The 18,100-nt window shown below is 44.7% G+C and overlaps 1 protein-coding gene across 6 annotated transcripts in view; it reads left to right on the top strand.

Moving 5' to 3' along the window:
- PCDH15 (protocadherin related 15) overlaps positions 1-18,100 on the top strand; it is a 455,608-nt gene that overhangs the window by 285,109 nt on the left and 152,399 nt on the right. For all 6 annotated transcript variants that reach the window (XM_066618750.1, XM_066618749.1, XM_066618751.1 and 3 more), the window contains 2 exons: positions 14,510-14,815; positions 17,462-17,686. In XM_066618750.1, coding sequence (XP_066474847.1) covers positions 14,510-14,815; positions 17,462-17,686 — 531 coding nt within the window. The remainder of the gene's footprint in view (positions 1-14,509; positions 14,816-17,461; positions 17,687-18,100) is intronic.

The following is an 18,100-nucleotide window of genomic DNA, read 5'->3' on the forward strand; positions in this document are numbered from 1 at the left end:
AAAATGGAACAAAATACACATTTCAAGATTGATGTGCAGGGTGCTTCCACTACTCTTCCTGACAACACTGTGTCAATAGATACAAAAGGCTAATGCACAAGAGTCAGAGGAAAATTTGTATGCAGTTTGCATGCAGTGATAAAGCAGCACTATGAAGAGTGCATGTGTCATGTGAAGGAACTGGATTGTGCACAAGAGATCTAAAGGAGAAGGGCATTTGGTACAGATACTATCACTATTTCAACACACAAGTGGCCAACATGTGTAGGGGGGAATGGGAACAGTTCTTACCATACTGTGTGTGTCTCTGTCTGTGTGTGACTGTTTTGTTGCCTGACAACTTTTTTTTTCTTGTATTGGAATGTGTGCCTGTTGACATTCTTGAATACACATCTATATGGCTCTGTGTGCCTGCCAGGAGAGCATGATCTGGGCCAGTATGACACTTTAGAACTGGCCTGATGACTACAAGCCTCAAAGAAGGCCATGCTTTTGTCAGAGAAATCACCCATACTCACACCCCAGCTCAAGTAGGCTGGCTTGGGATTAGCCTTGTTTGGCTTTCATTCCTTGGAGAATTCTAAGAGCTACTGCACTGTACTTGCACAGCACATTTGAATATGTGCTGATTAAAAGGTACATCCTGGGAACTTCCTGATTAGGAGTAAAGAAAACACAAAAGAAGGGTTCCAACCCTAACTGTCCTTATCAGCTAAATTCAAACAAGGAATCCATGCTACGTAATTGATCCACCAACCTTGGCAGTTTTCTGCTGCAGCTTGATAAAGGTGGATCAACTGAAGCACCCGTTTAGGGCTGGAGATGAGCATTCAGGGGGCATCAAGTCTCAAATGACCTTGATGAGCTCACTTCACAAAAGGTCTCATAGAGGTGTGTGGGAAGAAAAGGTATCAAAAATGGGTCACAGGACCACAGAAGTCCTCCTCCTGGTGCTGCATGAAGTACCCCCATTTCAGCCGCTATTCTACTGTGCATAGCCAGTACCTGGTAAGTTATCACTTTTTCTTGAGTGCAAACAAGAAAACCACTGCTTCAGTACCTGCTATGCAGGCGCCTTTCCTATGTGGTGTAGTGGTTTGGGAGGTGGACTTAGACCTGGATGATCCAGGTTCAAATCCCCCCTCAGCCACCAAGCTTCCTGGGTGACCTTGGGCCAGTCACTTTCTCTCAGCCTCACCTACCTCACAGGGTTGTTGTGAGGACAAGAAGGAGGGGAGCAGGTATGTATACTGCCCTGAGCTCTTTGGAGGAAGTGCGGTATAAAAATGTGAAAACAAAATAAATAATATGTGAGAAACCACAGTGTATGCTGGGCAGTTATCCTTTGTGAGCCCCCTTGCAATATGCCCTCTTCTCCTAGGAAAGCGGCTTTGGCTCACTTTCCCTGCTTCCCTTTCTACAACTGGTTACTGTTATAGCCTAGCTATAACTCTTCAGTTCCATTCTGACATTTGCATTCAACTTTTAACCCAGGAGATTGCTTGGTCTTGGCCCCACGCTTCCTGCAATGCTTCGCACACAAAGCAGAAATGGATAGGTAATCTTGATCCTTGGGAAAGCTCAGACATCAGCCCACAAAGCCCCCTTCTATTGTTCTGTCTCATGTGCAGTCAAATTTATTTTTGATTCTCCTCCTCTACAAATGTATTATGTCCACAATAAATACATACAATTCCAATACACATTACATTTCCCCCTTGTGTATGTGTTACGTTGTATGCATACTGAAATCTTGCTCCCCATGTATGTACATTGGCTATATGCACATTTGATTATCTGTATTGTAATATTGGCCTTCTTCCCCTCAACACTCTTGAGGACTTCACACTCTTCCTCACTCTGAGCATATGTTACCATGGAACTGCTATAAATTGCTCTTGTGCTAGTTTTGTCAGATTAAAGGCAGATAAGAGCACCTTGTCCCTCTCTGTAGGAATGGGTGACCAGAGAGAGTGTTGTCAATAGCTATCATCTGCCAGGAGTGCATTCACTGTTTGGGCAATGCTTTCCCAATGACAGGAATTCCAAAGAGGCCGCATTTCATATGCAGTAGTAACCTTTGGAAGTTGCAGGCTTCTACTATTGATGATAATGTGCTTGCTAAAGAGTTTGTGCTATATTATTCCTGTTTCCTACATTCCATATGACAGACAACTGCATATAGCCTATGCATGACCAAATATGTGATTTTGATGGCCACATGGAATCCACCTGAGGGGAAAAGCAATATTTGTGAAAAGCAAGAAAGGCTTACTGCCCTTCTGGTTCAGTGCTAAAGTACTGAATTAAGAGTCTGGGAACATGCCAAACAGATATGCCTTAGATGAATCAAACTTGGACCTTGCGTCTGAAGTCATCCTGCAAAGCTAAAGGGCATCTTCCACTCTTGCTTTGTGATTTTCTATTATGGTACATGTGGTGCATACAAGAAATAGACTATGTGCTCTTAAATTTACAATGGAAAGGCACAGAAAAGTGCAAGCCATATTATCCAACGCATATAAGATACCTTTTTGGCCCAACCCTATTCCACAAAATGGAATTAAAATTAACCTCACAGCATTACTCCCAACCCATCATGATCCCTGGCACTGCAAGCTGTGAGGTGGAAGGGTTATGAATCCTCCACCTGCCATCCAGGCCCTTACACTCACCTTGTAGCCTGTGATTGAAATGACAGCTTCAGTCATCTTCTCACTTGTACATCCCAGTCATTACTTCTCCAGTCATCATTTGGCTAATTCCCATCCTATCCATTGATTTTATGGAAGTGATTAAGGCAACAATCCGATGCACATTTACCTGGGAGTAAGCCCTATTGACTATAATGGGACTTACTTCTGAGTAGACATGCATAGGATTGGGTTTAAGTCCAGTTCTATCCCCCACTACACTAGGTGGCATGCCAAAAATATGCAAACTGTGTACTGTGGTGAGGGGGGGGGACGACCTAAAAGCAAACAGAAGTAAGTAAAAAAAAAAACTTATTTACTAACCTTCACATAAGCCCAAAGCTCTCCTGTGGGTCTCCTCTGACATACACCAGTCATTTTGGTGACGCATATCAGAAAAAAGGGGTGGGGAGGTTTGAAAAGAAGGGAATAATATCTGGGGTGTGCAACTGCCACCAGATCCAGCCCCCCTTTCCCTTGCTACCCCTCAGTTCTTCCTCCAACATACCTTGTCTCCCCCTTCCTTCCCTTGAACCACTCACCTGTGCTGGAACAGGCTGTTGGCCATGATAGTCGGCTGCTATTGTTAATATTTTGCAGTGATAGCTCAAGGATGTCCACCAGTTGCGCACTCCACGTATCATTGGCAACCAATTTATGACAGCTTGACAGTGTTCCTCTGCTGAAAATTGTGTGATAGGATTGGGCCGTAGTACACATTGGGAACAGAGAGTTAGATTAGTTACATCTTCTGGTTACTCCCCATTCCTTCCTCTTCTTTTGCTGATTAATGTAGCCACCCTGGGTCCCGTTAGGGAGAAGGGCGGGATAAAAAAAGTTTTATTATTATTATTAATGTGCAGTTACTGCCTCTTGCAGTCTTCCTAGGGCACCTGGGCATAGTTCTGTGGGTCCTACAGAAATGCCCATCAAATCTCTTCAGCTAAGCCTTATTCAGTACTTCTGCAAGTGATTTCCACAGCAGTCATCCTTTAAGCATGCTGGGATTTGAAATCAGTGTTTCTTCCACCTCAGAAATTAATACCACTTCACTTTCATGGAGCCAGGTGGTTGGTACTTGCAATTCAGTGTGTCATTTTATCAGAAGCAAGTTTCTTTAGTGTACTTTAAAGACAATACAGGAAGGGCTGCTGTACAGCTAAATCCTGACAGAGCTCACTAGACATGACACTGGTAAGAATGAACCTTCGATTTAGTTGCCACACTAACTAGGTTAACCAGTATGGTGCAGGGAAAATTGACAAGGGACTAACTAGCCAGAGAGACTTATGAAAGATGGCATCTGTACATTCTTGAAAGAGTACAGCCACTTTGGTGGCATACAGTTAGGCTGCAGTGTTAGGAAATTTTCTGAACAATTACACATCTTAGAGCCCACTCGTATCTATTTCCCTGTCCCGCTGATGCAGTGGTACCAAAAGGCTACGGTTGTTTCCTGTGAGGGGTAAGGGAGTCACAGAGATTTCCTTGTAGTATGGTGGGGTCTTCTGTTTGGACCTGCACCTGCAAGTTCGCATGAACCTAAGGTGGTGGATTGGGCCCAGAAAGGGGGTTAGGATTTGGCAGATGCCACTGCAACTGAGCCTGCCCCTTTGTGGACCCAATCTGCCCTTCCCTGTCCCATCACTACCCCATTCTGTCCTCCCTACCTCCATCACCTCCTCATTCTCCTCTCCCTGTCGCTGTGCAATCCAACCCCAACACCATCCCACCTCCCTGCCATTTTATTTGCCTCAGCAGGTCCTCCATATCCACTAATGTGCACACAAAGTCCCTGGTCTTCCATTGGTGCTCCTGCAGTGAGCTACTCTGTGCACTACTGGAGTGCCTTCTATGACTGCTTTATGGCAGTTAGTGCTGGTGGAATGCTCATTCTGCAAGCAGGGCAGCCAATAGGATTTGGCTGCTCAGTTCATACCTTCACCTGTCTGATGCAATCTGAATCAACAACTAAGGAACCATGTCTTTTTGTAATCAAAACCCTGAGCATTGTTTGGGACAGAAACAGTTACTTCTGCTACAAGTATCTTGCTGTACTTATAGTTGGACAAAGACTGATTCATGGAGTACTACTGTTGACACAGTAATTTCTTCAGGAAGAGTCAAAAGTCAACATTTTTTCAACAAATAACCTTTGCATGTAAAGAGAATATGATTTTGGATCTTTTGCTGCTGGCATTGCACTTTGGATCCAATTCTTTTCAAAATGTCATGCTGTGTCGTGATTTTGTTCGTAGTTTATGGTGGCATAGTGAAAATTGCTGAGTCCTTGCTACATGAGTGACACTTTGAAAACACAAGAGCATCAGTGGATATGCATCCGCCTGCATTTGAAGCTCTCTGGACTGGGACTCTTGATTTAAACAAGGCCTGTATATATTTCCTTTATTGATTTCATTGAAGAGTTAATTGTGCAGTTTGTTTTTCATGGGTCAACACCTGCAAATCGAGTTGAGCTGTGTAATTTAAACTTTGTGTCATAACTGAATGATATTCCACTAGTTTTTAAGTCAAAACACATATATTTAAAATGAGAACAGCGACTCCAACTCTTTTTTAATAAGGAGAGCAGAAAGGATGCAGACTGTAAGGCATTTACACTGTTATCCTATACACACTTACCTGGGAATAAATCCCATTGATTTCAGTGGGACTTACTTCTGAGTATACATGCAACAGATTGGATTGACAGATCAGCATTATGCATGTCCATTTGTTTAATGTAAAGTGATGTGTGTGCGTGCGCGTGCGTGCGTGCGCGCGTGCGCGTGCGCGTGCGTGTGTGTGTGTGTGTACTTTTCTGTGTGCTCTGTTGCCATGTACTTTTCATGTTCTGTATGGAAGCATGGGCTGCAATACTATAGATAATTACCCGGGAGGTACTTTCCCTTACTTCTCCATAAGCCTCCCAATTGCCAGTGGGTCACCTCAGACCTGTGCCAGCCCGCACCAGGTGCCATCACCTCCAACACGCCTCCCCCTACTACGTTACACTCACCCTGCCAACTCACCTTCATCAGTAGCTGTGCCTTTCCCCAGCGTTGTACATGGGACCTAGCAGCAATCCGGAAGTGCTTACACACACTACGTACTTCCCTACAGCCCTACACACTTCCAGAGTGCCATTTATGATGACCACTAAGTGTCTACCACTCCTCCAACTCTAGTTCCAGCAGCAGTAAAGCCCAATAGGATTGGGCTGTAGTTCACGCAATAGCAGATACTATAAACACTTCAGATTAATTTGCTTGTTGAAGTTCTGATTAAGTATAAGCGTGCCACCCCAACAATGCATAATATCATCACTCGATTCCTTCAGTACAGTCATTGACAAGGAGCAGCTGTAAATAAATGATCATTTATTTAGAAATTTGTTTTTTAAAGAACTCTAATTCATATTCATGCGGAGTTTCACTCTAAGACAATGCAGTGATGATTCAGTGCTGTATATCAACAATACCACCTCCAGATAAGTACAAGACAAGTATAGTAGTGTTTACCCGTTTTCCATGCCAGCAGATATTAGCTAAACAGTATTCATCTACCATTACAGACTGAGAAATCTGTTTACAATTTTGCAAAATCTGTTAGTACCAGTTGTACCCATGGAACTGCATCTTACTTGTCCATGATCCATTTTTATGTCAAAGTTGCAGGCAAGAAAGCAAGTCTGCCTTTGTTTACTGAGTTTCTCTTTTAAGTAGAAATGCCCACCTCTACAGGCAAAGCATTGCTCTCTGACTGAGCTATCATCTTCTGCCATAAAATGCAGTTTTTCCCCTTCTCAGGACAGAATTTGAGATCCATTGATTCGTTTTTAGAGCAGACACTCCCTGCTGTTTGGACTTTGGACTTTGTTACCCAAAAAAAAAGGATGGCTGGGGAACATAGTTGATTGAAGAGAGACATGTGGGGCAGCATGGTATTCCCTCCCCCACTTTGCTTACCTGTGTGGGATGCCTTGTGCTTGTCTCCCCTGTTGGTGAAGTAGACATTCCATATGGAGTTCCCCTGGAGCAGAACACCCGGTTACCGTTTTGTGATTTTTATTATATATTGCTTTTTGTCTTGAAAACCATCTTAAGAACATAAGAAGAGCTCCGCTGGATCAGGCCAGAGGCCCATCCAGTCCAGCTTCCTGTATTTCACAGTGGCCCACTGTCTTGGGAGCCAGTTTTTGTTACCTGGGGGAAGTCAGTCTATAAACAAACACCTGCAGAAAAAAATTATAAGAAGACAAGTGTCAACAAAATACCTTGCCAAACATGCTGTGAGGCACTGTGTTTGTGCAAAGTGCTCCCTTTGTGCACCAAGTGCCCTTCCACTATGGTACCCATCACTGAAGTTCTCCTTTGAGGGAAGAGAGAGGTATAGCCCCATGCCACTTGCCCTATCACATGAGCTGTAGCCTCCCTAGCAAGGGCTTATATACTGGGGTTGATGTGCTGTGATTGGCTCCGCCATGTCATCTGTATCCTATACTCCATTGTAGGAAAGTGAATGGGACAGCAGGCAATGGCAGAAGATGCAATTGTTGTCTATGAGGTTACTTCTTCTTATGCCAGTTCTGTTGCTGGTGAAGCATATTTCCAGCCTTGGAGGCATGTCCATCATCATCTGAAGGGGTGTTAGGGTATGGTGTGCATAAACTCCTCATCTCTCCCACACAGTGCCTCAATCTCCCCCAAGTTTTGGCCTCTCCACCAGTGGAGTTGCACTGTCATCTGAACTGCCTTGGTGCAGGGTTTGTCCAGCATTGGTGATGCAGACTTCTGTGCCAGTGTGGCCAGCACTGTGCTGGTGTCAGCTGATGGAATATCTTGAAGATAGGAGTGAGATGTAAGTCTGAAATCTGTATATCTGCACTGTTCAGAGTTGAGTTCATGTGTATTTTGTATGTATTCAAGATTTGCTCTATAGGTTCTGCCCATCACCACATTTTGTGGTGGTGAATTCCACAGTTGATTTATGGAGGATTTTTTTTATTTTAAAGGGAATAGACATGGAGTTTTGGAATGATTATGGATATCAGACATTAAGTAAGACAGGCTGATGTACATGAAATGGTAAGAGATTCAGGGCCTGATCCAAAGCCCAGCTTACCAGCTTACTGCTGGCGCACACTGTCACAAATGTGCCATTAGGCACACTTGTGAACCTTGTACATTTGCAAGCCTTGTACGTTTGCGAGCCAGCCTGCACTGGGCCAATTCTGGCACTGAGCCTGCATTCTGCCACCTGGTTCTCAACCAGAATGCCGGGCGACAGAAAGAGTGGGGGAGGCGGGGGAAGCCAGGGGGAGGCGTTCCAGGAGGAGGTGGGAGGAGAGTAGAGAGGACTGGGAGGAGGCATGGCGGGGGAAGGGAGGGGGCAGGACCAGTAGAGCTCAGCTTCACTAGATCCTGAGCCCCGTGTCAGGCCACGCAGCCCAATACAGGGCTGCTTAATTCTGCAGTGGCTCAAAAGCTGTCATTTCTGTAAGCCATTTCTGCCCAATGTTGCTTATATGCAAAAGGGATCAAATGTGCACACCTGTGGGCTGGGCGGAAATGGGTTAAAACAAAAACCTGAATTTCTCCTGAAATTTCTGGGTCCCCTGAAATTTCTTCACCTGGATTTTTTGGTTCCCTCTTACAGCACAATCCTACGTGTTTACTTGGAAGAAAGTTGCATCATGTTCAATAGGACTTACTCCCAAGTACAAGCATGTAGGATTGCAGAAAGCTAGAGAAATTGGTGTCTTTTTGTGTCACTCTTGCCTTTCAAAATGTAAGCTGCATAAATGGCTGTTGTTCAGGAAATATAAGACTTTTCTAAGAAGAGATTTTTCTTTAAAATGTTTTACTTTAATTTTTCCCCCACCACCTCCCTTGAAGACATGTTCCCGACTCTGTCTTCCTTTCCATTTGTTCCAGTTATGTAACATAGGTTTAGTAAATTCTGACCTGCACAGGATTTTTGAAAGCCATTCTTTATGCTGCAGACTTTTAGTGGAGGCCTTTGGGGAGCAAAAATTGTTCTGAACTTTTTCAAATAAAAGAATAGCAACAATATGTCTGTCTTTTAATATTATCAGTAGATCTGGGAACTTTTTCCCTTTACCTTCTATGCGGCAATGAAGAATGCATGTCTACGCTATTTAATTTGGCAGTTTAATATAATTTTTAAAATTTTCTGTTATCTTAATGTGTGTTGGTTTTAATCCAATTAGCAGCTGTTTAATTGCTTTCATGTGGCCTTGGTTTAAAAGCAAAATTTCTCTGAGCGCACACATTTTCTTATACAAATCCATCCATTAAGGCAATCAATATATCTTTTGCCTTTGTCACCTCAGATGAAATGTCTTCAATACATTTACCTTTTTAAGAAGCATCTTTTTTCTTTTCTAAGTAAAATTTTAAAAATATATTTTAAATATTTACTGCCTAAGCATTATTATTATATGACTAACCATTATTTATCCATTCTCACGACATGACCGAGCCAACGCAGGCGTCTCTGTTTCAGCAGTGCATACATGCTAGGGATTCCAGCACGTTCCAGGACTGTGTTGTTTGGAACTTTGTCCTGCCAGGTGATGCCGAGAATGTGTCGGAGGCAGCGCATGTGGAAAGCATTCAGTTTCCTCTCCTGTTGTGAGCGAAGAGTCCATGACTCGCTGTAGTACAGAAGTGTACTCAGGACGCAAGCTCTGTAGACCTGGATCTTGGTATGCACTGCTGAAACAGAGACGCCTGCGTTGGCTCGGTCATGTGAGAATGGATGATGGCCGGATCCCAAAGGATCTCCTCTATGGAGAACTCATGCAAGGAAAGCGCCCTACAGGTAGACCACAGCTGTGATACAAGGACATCTGCAAGAGGGATCTGAAGGCCTTAGGAGTGGATCTCAACAAGTGGGAAACCCTGGCCTCTGTGCGGCCCACTTGGAGGCAGGCTGTGCAGCATGGCCTTTCCCAGTTTGAAGAGACACGTGGCCAACAGTCTGAGGCAAAGAGGCGAAGAAGGAAGGCCCATAGCCAGGGGGACAGACCAGGGACAGACTGCACTTGCTCCCAGTGTGGAAGGGATTGTCACTCCTGAATTGGCCTTTTCAGCCACACTAGACGCTGTTCCAGAACCACCTTTCAGAGCGTGATACCAGAGTCTTTCGAGACTGAAGGTTCTCAACACCAAACCATTATTTAGCCATTTTTCTTGCAAGATCCCGGCATCAATAGTGTTGGACTCACATATGATAGATCTGAGCTAACTTCCTAGTTCTGCTGTGAATTAGAGATGTGTCAACCTGTTCAGGCACACCTTCTGATTTTCTTTAGCTTCCAAGGAGTCCAACTCGACCTTATCTGGCTTTTAAAGACACATTTAAAGCTGCTGAATGCCTACAGGAGGGGCCTGACACAGCATGACATACTGTGAGAGGGGGCTTATGACTTTCCTCATTTTCATTGTAAAAATTGAGGGGGGGGGAACAGCCACAACTCAGCTCATATTCACCCCTTCCCACAGCCTGCTATGCCAAATCAGGCTTCACCATGACTGTTTAGGGACAAAAGAACCACTTCCAATTTCCTATTTCAAATTCCTCCAGCAATCATTTCTTTTGATCTTAAATGAAACTAGGAAAGGTCTTCTGCACTTACAACATCCTGCTCCTTCCCCAGGAACCATTCACTGGTCCTTGCTCTCATTGTTTTTGTTTCTTTTTATGCTTAGGAACACTTTATAGAATGTTTGATGCCACAATGGATCTGGATATGCACTGAGCTGCAAGTCACTCACTTGTGACTGAATTTACTATCTAAATGAGCAGGTGTGAAGGTATGGAAGGGTCATCATATACTGGCCTTGTGTGTCCATTTATATGCACTTGAGCTTCAGTCATGATGTATTCCTTCTTTACCCAGTGATGTGGGAAGAAAACTGAAATGAAGACTGGAAGCTTATGCTAGTAACATTTTAAAATGACACCCCAAAAGATAAAATCAAAATGATTTGCCAGATACTACAAAATGGGGACTGCCCCAGTGAACAGGAACTATGAGTGTGGGTGCTTCATGGAATGCCCTGAAAAGCTTCTGATGTGTTTATACATTCAAGAGTTGAATTGGTGGATGATGTATGTCCAGGATGCAGCAACTGTTACCTTGCACATGCCGGATCTTGTCTGATCTTGGAAGCTAAGCAGGGTCAGGCCTGGTTGGTACTTGGATGGGAGACCGCCTGGAAATACTGGGTGCTGTAGGCTTATACCATAGTCTTTCGAGACTGAAGGTTGCCAACCATTTGTATGTCCAGGGAATGTACTCAACTGGCAGTGTGGAGGTGATCTCTCCCAGCCCAGTCCTGAGCTGGATGGTCCTGTACCCAACAGTGCGGCCATGTGGAACTGCAGAGGCAATGTAGGGACAGTTTGTATGTCCCCATGAAAACTGGGACTCATATTTGCGTACTGTGAGAGTGAGAGGGACAGAGAGCTTGCTAACCTGATGTGTAAAGGGTGCCGGAGTTTAAAAGCCCGGAAACCAACTGAAGATGAGGGCAACTGAAATTCGAAGTGGAGGGCGCTTATTTCTCAGAGGCAAAATTGGCAGCAACACCTGGGGAGGCAGCCAAATACAGCATGGGGGAGGAAGAAAAGGGTAGCTATCGAATACCCTCCCTTTCAAGATTGTGAGGCCATGCATCGACATCCTTCTCTAGGCCACTGTATGGGACAGATACTGTGATATTGCTGCAGATGGACAGCCCAGGACAGATGCTTGGGATCATTAGAAAAGGTATTGAGAACAAAACGGCTAATATTATAATGCCATTGTACAAATCGATGGTAAGGCCAACCTGGAGTATTGTGTCCAGTTATGGTCGTCACATCTCAAAAAGGACACTGGAAATGTCCTTTCCAGTGCAAAAGAGAGCGACTAAGATGATTACTGGGTTGGGGCACCTTCCTTATGAAGAAAGGCTATGGCATTTGGGCCTCTTCAGCCTAGAAAAGAAACGCCTGAGGGGGGACATGACTGAGACATACAAAATTATGCATGGGAAGTATAAAGTGGATAGAGAGATGCTCTTTATACTCTCACATAACAACAGAACCAGGGGACATCCACTAAAATTGAGTGTTGGGAGGGTTAGGACAGACAAAAGAAAATATTTCTTTACTCAGCGTGTGGTCAGTCTGTGGAACTCCTTGCCACAGCATGTGGTGATGACATCTGGCCTGGATGCCTTTAAAAGGGGATTGGACAAGTTTCTGGAGGAAAAATCCATTATGGGTTACAAGCCATGATGTGTATGCGCAACCTCCTGATTTTAGAAATGGGCTATGTCAGATGCAAAGGAGGGCACCAGGATGCAGATCTCTTGTTATCTGGTGTGCTCCTTGGGGCATTTGATGGGTCACTGTGAGATACAGGAAGCTGGACTAAATGGGCCTACAGCTTTATCCAGTGGGGCTGTTCTTATGTTTCTTATTTCTCAGCCTAACACCGACATTGCAGAAACAGCTAAAAAAAGCCCACACATGCTCATCCGTAGTAAGATGCTATGTGCAGGTTGAATAAACCACCAGACAGAAGTGAAGCTGAAACTGTTAATGTTTATTGGGTTGATGTAGTACAAAAGGGAAACAAGTGTGTGATTTTTATTAACAATTTTAATTAACTTGTAATTGCTATCCATGAAGACAAATGGTTCCATTATATTGCCTTACACTGAGCACTTTGGCTGGATATTGAATGTCTTTGGAAGTTTCCTGGCAGTATAGCTGATAACCAGAGATTTTCATGTTATGTTATCTTGTGGGTTCATCTGACAGCTCTTTTTAAAAATGCACACAAATTAGAGTACTAATTTGGGCTGCAGTCCTATATCTATTTTCCTGGGAGTAAACCCCACTGAACACAATGGGACTGTCTTCTGAATAGACATGCATAGGATTGCACTCTTATTTCAGAGAGCACTTCATTTTATGTGACCAAAATATATCATGACTTGATTTAATTAAAATCCAATTATGCAGGTCTACTACATGATATTCTGCATTTTGGTGTTCCAGGATAAGTTGAAACTCATGGAATGCTCCTGTCTGTGGCTCCATACAAAACAGTAGATAGTGATTGAAGGAATAGGGTCAAGAAAATAATTCATCTGTTGCCTGGTAGACAGTGCAAGACTGTAGATTGTGATTGAAAGAGTAGGGTCAAGGAAATCATTCATCTGTGGACTGGTAGTCCCAAGCGGACAGTGGAAGCAAGCAGTATTCGGGGATGTTCCTTCTTCAAAATGTGAGGCTAGTGTAAAATTCCGAAGAGAATACAAAGACTTTAGGAAGTGGCGCAACATGAACTGTTCCAACACCAACTGCTAACCCAGGACTGACTGCTTAACTACTAGTTGCTGGAATGGGTCTTAATTCTTACTCTCAATCCCTGATATATACTAATGTCAGGGTCGGCCTTGCCGTGGAACAACTTGAAATGGTCCTGTGCTGCAGCACTTCTGGAGAGGCGGCAGATGGATGAGCTCCCAGCTCAACATTTTGCCTCCCTCTCCAGCCAGCTGCTACCCTGGTGGCTTTGATCATCTTCTGACTTGCTGAAAGCAGCTCAGCTGTGCTGCTGGTGGGAGAAGGAGAAGAGGAAGAAGCTGCCATGGCTCCAAATCACCTTCCTGCCTACCCAGGGCTTATGAAGCACCAAGTGGGTAGGGAGAGGCAATATATACCCAGCCCTTTCCTTTCCTTTCCTTTTAATTACCAGAAGTGCAGCACATAACTTTCCTGCTCCAAACCACTTCTGTCCCAACATATACAGCTTCTGTTCATTTGAAGCAGAAGTAGCACAAAGGAGGGTGGCTATGTTCTGCTCTCTTGGTGAATGAAGGGAAGGGAGTGAGCTGCCCACTCACCCTTCTCCCCACTCACAGACGGGTACACTTAAGGCAATATTTTGTGGAGGGGATTCGGGTGGCATGGGTTGCCACTGTCTTACCTTTTCCCCATCTGAATGTAGCATTGCTGCAGCCAGTCTTAAAGCTGTCATGCCAGGCAGCTAAGGGCCCAATCCTAAGCCTCACATGCTGGCTCACTGCCAGTGTGTATGGCTGCAAACATGTCATAAGGCACATTTGCGTGGTGGGGGAGGGAGTTGGGCAGGAGGGGGTGGGACCAGATCCAGAGCCCCCTGTTGGGCTGCGCGTTCCGACATGGGACTTTGCCCCGACATGGGACTTTGCCACTGTAGAATCATGTAGCTCCATTGTAGGGCTACTTCCCTTACTTGGGGAAGGGGACAAAAGCCCCCTTGCCCCAAGGAGCCTCCAGCAGTTGCCTGGTGTGCTTAGGATGCCACGACAGCCATTTTAAGTGCCGCAGCAGCCCCGCACACCGGGCAGCTCAGGATTGGGCTGTATGTCTGTGCTTTTTGTTAGGTTGCAAGCCCAGTCCTATCCAATTTTCCAGCACTGATGCAGCCATGCCAATAAGGTGTATGCCGCCTCCTGTAATGGAGGGTCAGTCAAAGAGGCCTCCTCAAGGTAAGGGAGCAAACGTTCCCTTACTTTGGGGCTGTATTGTGGCTGCATCAGCATCGGAAAGGTGGATATGATTGGGCCCTGCATCTGCCCTGGACCTTCAGTGACATGATTCTGAATTAACCAGGCTTACTTGGGGTTACTGAACTCTGAATCTAATATTGAAGAAGCTAGATTTACTCCACTAGCCTAGGGAAGGTCTCCTAGTGCTCCAGGACCCTCTACACTGTATTTATATATATATATTTTCTTATCTTCTAGGCTGCTGACCCTGATGCTGGAATAAATGGCCAAGTCCGTTATAGTTTGGCGAACTTCAACAATCTTTTTCGCATCACGTCCAATGGCAGTATTTACACATCAGTGAAGCTAAACAGAGAGAAAAGGGACTATTACGAACTTATCGTTGAAGCAACCGATGGAGCTGTGGATGCCCGTCGTACAACCTTAACCCTGGGAATCAAAGTCCTGGATATTGATGATAATAGCCCTGTGTTCAGTAATGCCTCCTATGTAGTGACTATTCCTGAAAACCTACCCGTAGGCACAGTCTTCCTACGTTTAGAGGTAAGGTAGATATGAAACTCCACTGATATTGCCAATCCAGCAGAACATTTCATTACTATGTCATATAACTGTTAAGCCATATAGGGAGCAATCCAAACCAACTTTCCAGCACTGGCATAGCTCTGCCAGTGGGGCATGTGCTGCATCCTGCAGTTGGGGAGCAGTCATGGAGGCTTCCTCGAGGTAAGGCAATGTTCGTTCCCTTACCTCAAAGTTGCATTGCCCTTACCTCGGTGCTGGAAAGTTGGGGCTGTTTGTGCTATAACTAGAGGTGTTTGAAAACAGTGTTATTTATTTTACTCAGAAGTAAGCCAATTGTGTCCAGTAAGATTTGGATTATAATCTTTACCAGAAACAAACACTTCTAGCTGTAACTTGTTCAGTAAGTGACTTACACCTGTGGGACAGCATTTTTCATGCCTTTTCACTGTGACCCCATGAGCACACCTGTGTAAGGTGAGATGGCCATAGACCTGCTTCTTGCTCTCTCTCTCTCTCCCCTCCACAAGGAATTTATGGATTCATCAGTGTAGTCTGGGTAATGACTGGCACTGTTTTGCCAGAAGGGCAGAGGTTCTTTTTGGATACTAAGACAAAACATGCAGACCAGTGGAAGATAGAAGCAGGGATTTATTACCCTGCACAAGCAACAGGATTCCCTTAGGCCAGGGGTGTCCAAAGTTTTTAGCAGGAGGGCCATATCATCTCTCTGACACTGTGTCGGGGGGCCAGGGGGAAAAATTAATTTACATTTAAAATTTGAATAAATTTACATACGTTTACATAAATGAATATATTAAAGATGAACTTATATGAATAAATGAAGGTCTTGAAATAGCTCAAGGCCTACAAAGGCCTTGCACAATGCAAGCCTGGCCTTTCCTTTGCTGCCACTACTGCATCACAGACCTGAAACAGCAAGCAGTGGAGGTAGCCCTCATCCCACAACTCACGCAAGAGGTCAAACAGTCGCCCTCCAGTGTGGGCTCCAACAAATCTCTGGAGGGCCAGAGACTCAAGGGCTCAAGCCCTCAAGGGCTGCAAATGGCCCCAGGTCTGGGGTTTGGGCACCCTTGCCTTAGGCAGATAACCCAAACACAGCATTCTTGCATCTTTCTAACAGGTGGCCTTCCTCTGTTAGACGTCGTCTTCTTCTTCTTCACATCTCTGATGGGCCATCTGCAACGGCCCCACACAACTTCCTTCTGGCTCCATCTGCTTCCTTCTGATGATGACAGTGCCCTTAAATGGTGTCTCAAGCCCATTTTTATACCATTCAGTGGGAACAAGTAGCTGATACAATTCCTAGAAGGGTGACAACCCCAGCACGTGATCTAGGCATACTGCCGAGAATGTCAGGTGATAAGATTAACAGGTGCAAACAAATGAAGTGTGCCTCAATACTTCCCCCAAATATCGAACCATTAATATTTGCCAGAAGGGCGAAGGTTCTTTTTGGATACCAAGACAAAATGTGCAGACCAGTGGGAGAAGCGATAGAAGCAGGCATTTATTACCCTGCACAAGTTTATTACCCTGCATAAATATTAACTCATTAACCTCCACCCGCCTCCTGATGGTGCGTTGGGCACTTCTACCAATATTGAAGGTTCAGGGGTCAGCCAACCTGGCTGACTTCTGATGCCACCTCTGTCTCATTCACTCCATGCATTTAGAGGTGTTGCATTCACACTTTGCAGTTCAGTGGGGATGGAGGGAGTGTGTATGTGTTGGTACTTACTATGCGTCCCAGTAATTGTGTGGGTGGTGGGGGAAGCAGGGCCTAAATCTTTTAAATATTTAATTAAAATCATTACTATCTGTTAATTTATATTTAAAACCATACTGATTGTTCAATCCTATGCATATCTACATGAGTGGAGCCCTACTGAGTTCAACGTGACTTATTCCTACATAAGCGTACAGCATTGCAGCCTTAGAGCCCAATCCTGGGTTTGGCACGCCAGCACATTTGTGGGCCCTACTGCCGGACAAGTGCCAGTGGAAGCCCAGCAATGGCCGGGGCCGAGCTACCACCAGGAGGGCACCCGACCTCTGCTGCTTGGCGGTTGCACAGACCGTCAAGCAGCAGAGAGGTAAGTGGGGGGAGGTGGGGAGGAGGCATTCTGGGGAGGGGGGAAGCGGGCAGAGGGCAGGGAGAGGGAGGGGAGGAGGCTGGGGGAGGTGTGCTGGGGTAGGGAGTGGGGAGGGAGGGAGGTGGAGTGATGCTCCACCAGATCCTAAGCCTCCATGTTGACCTCGCCACCTTACACAGAGGCTCTTGGTTCACTGTCACCTTTTTGTTGGTGGTGAATCAAGTTGCCCCATTGTGGGGCTACTCCATTTACCCAGGAGAAGGGGAAAAAAGTTCTTCTCCCAAGGAGGCGGTGGCGGTTACCCAAAGCATGCAGGATGTGGCAGCAGCCATTTTTGGCACTGCCACAGCCCTGCACCCCGGGCAGCTCAGGAGTTGGTTGTTAGGAACCACATGATTTCACAGTTAAAAGTTGTTTTAAAATAAGATTTATTTCCTTTTTTTAAACAACTTTATCAGGTGCTTCTTTTTCTTAAGGTTTTTTTTTTCCCCCTTATGAAATCTGTATTACAGTTTGGTTTACAGCAAACTCTTTCCTCCATTTCCTCTAGGCTAAAGATGTTGACCTTGGATCAAATATTACCTACGGAATACGAACCCGGGAGGCATTGCAGTTTTTTTCCTTGAACAAAATTACAGGGGAACTCTCACTTTTAAAGTCCTTGGATTTTGAGTCGTTTTCTGGCACAGATGCAACATTCACATTTTTAGTGGAGGCCTTTGATACTGGGGGAACAATGCCTCCGGGTCTTGCTACAGTCACTGTGAGAATAAGGGTAAGACCTTTTTTATTTTTCCTATGTAGTACCATTAAAAGGGAACCCAAATGCTGTTTGTCATAAGCAAAGAAACCTCTTCTTTTACCTACAGCTTACAATTTTCTAACATTCCTTTTTTTCATTTACATAAATTGTCAGATGTGTTATAATAGTAACTTGTTCACATGTAAAAGGCACAGTACTAACAAATGTAATTGTTTTCCATATGTATATAGTTATGCCTTGGCTCACCGATTTGTGAATTACAAATTTAGATGGCTAAATCCTTTAAAATGTCCCAGACATTGGAATAAACTCTCAAGAGAATGGTTTGCCAAATTGCCAACCTTTCTAGTTCAGTTGAAGTTTGCATAAACCTGTAGCTTTATGAGCCTCACTTATGAATCAGTTGCTTTTTTGCCAGGCAAAACT

Source organism: Tiliqua scincoides, chromosome 3 (assembly GCF_035046505.1).
Source record: "Tiliqua scincoides isolate rTilSci1 chromosome 3, rTilSci1.hap2, whole genome shotgun sequence".
NCBI classification, from domain to species: domain Eukaryota; kingdom Metazoa; phylum Chordata; class Lepidosauria; order Squamata; family Scincidae; genus Tiliqua; species Tiliqua scincoides.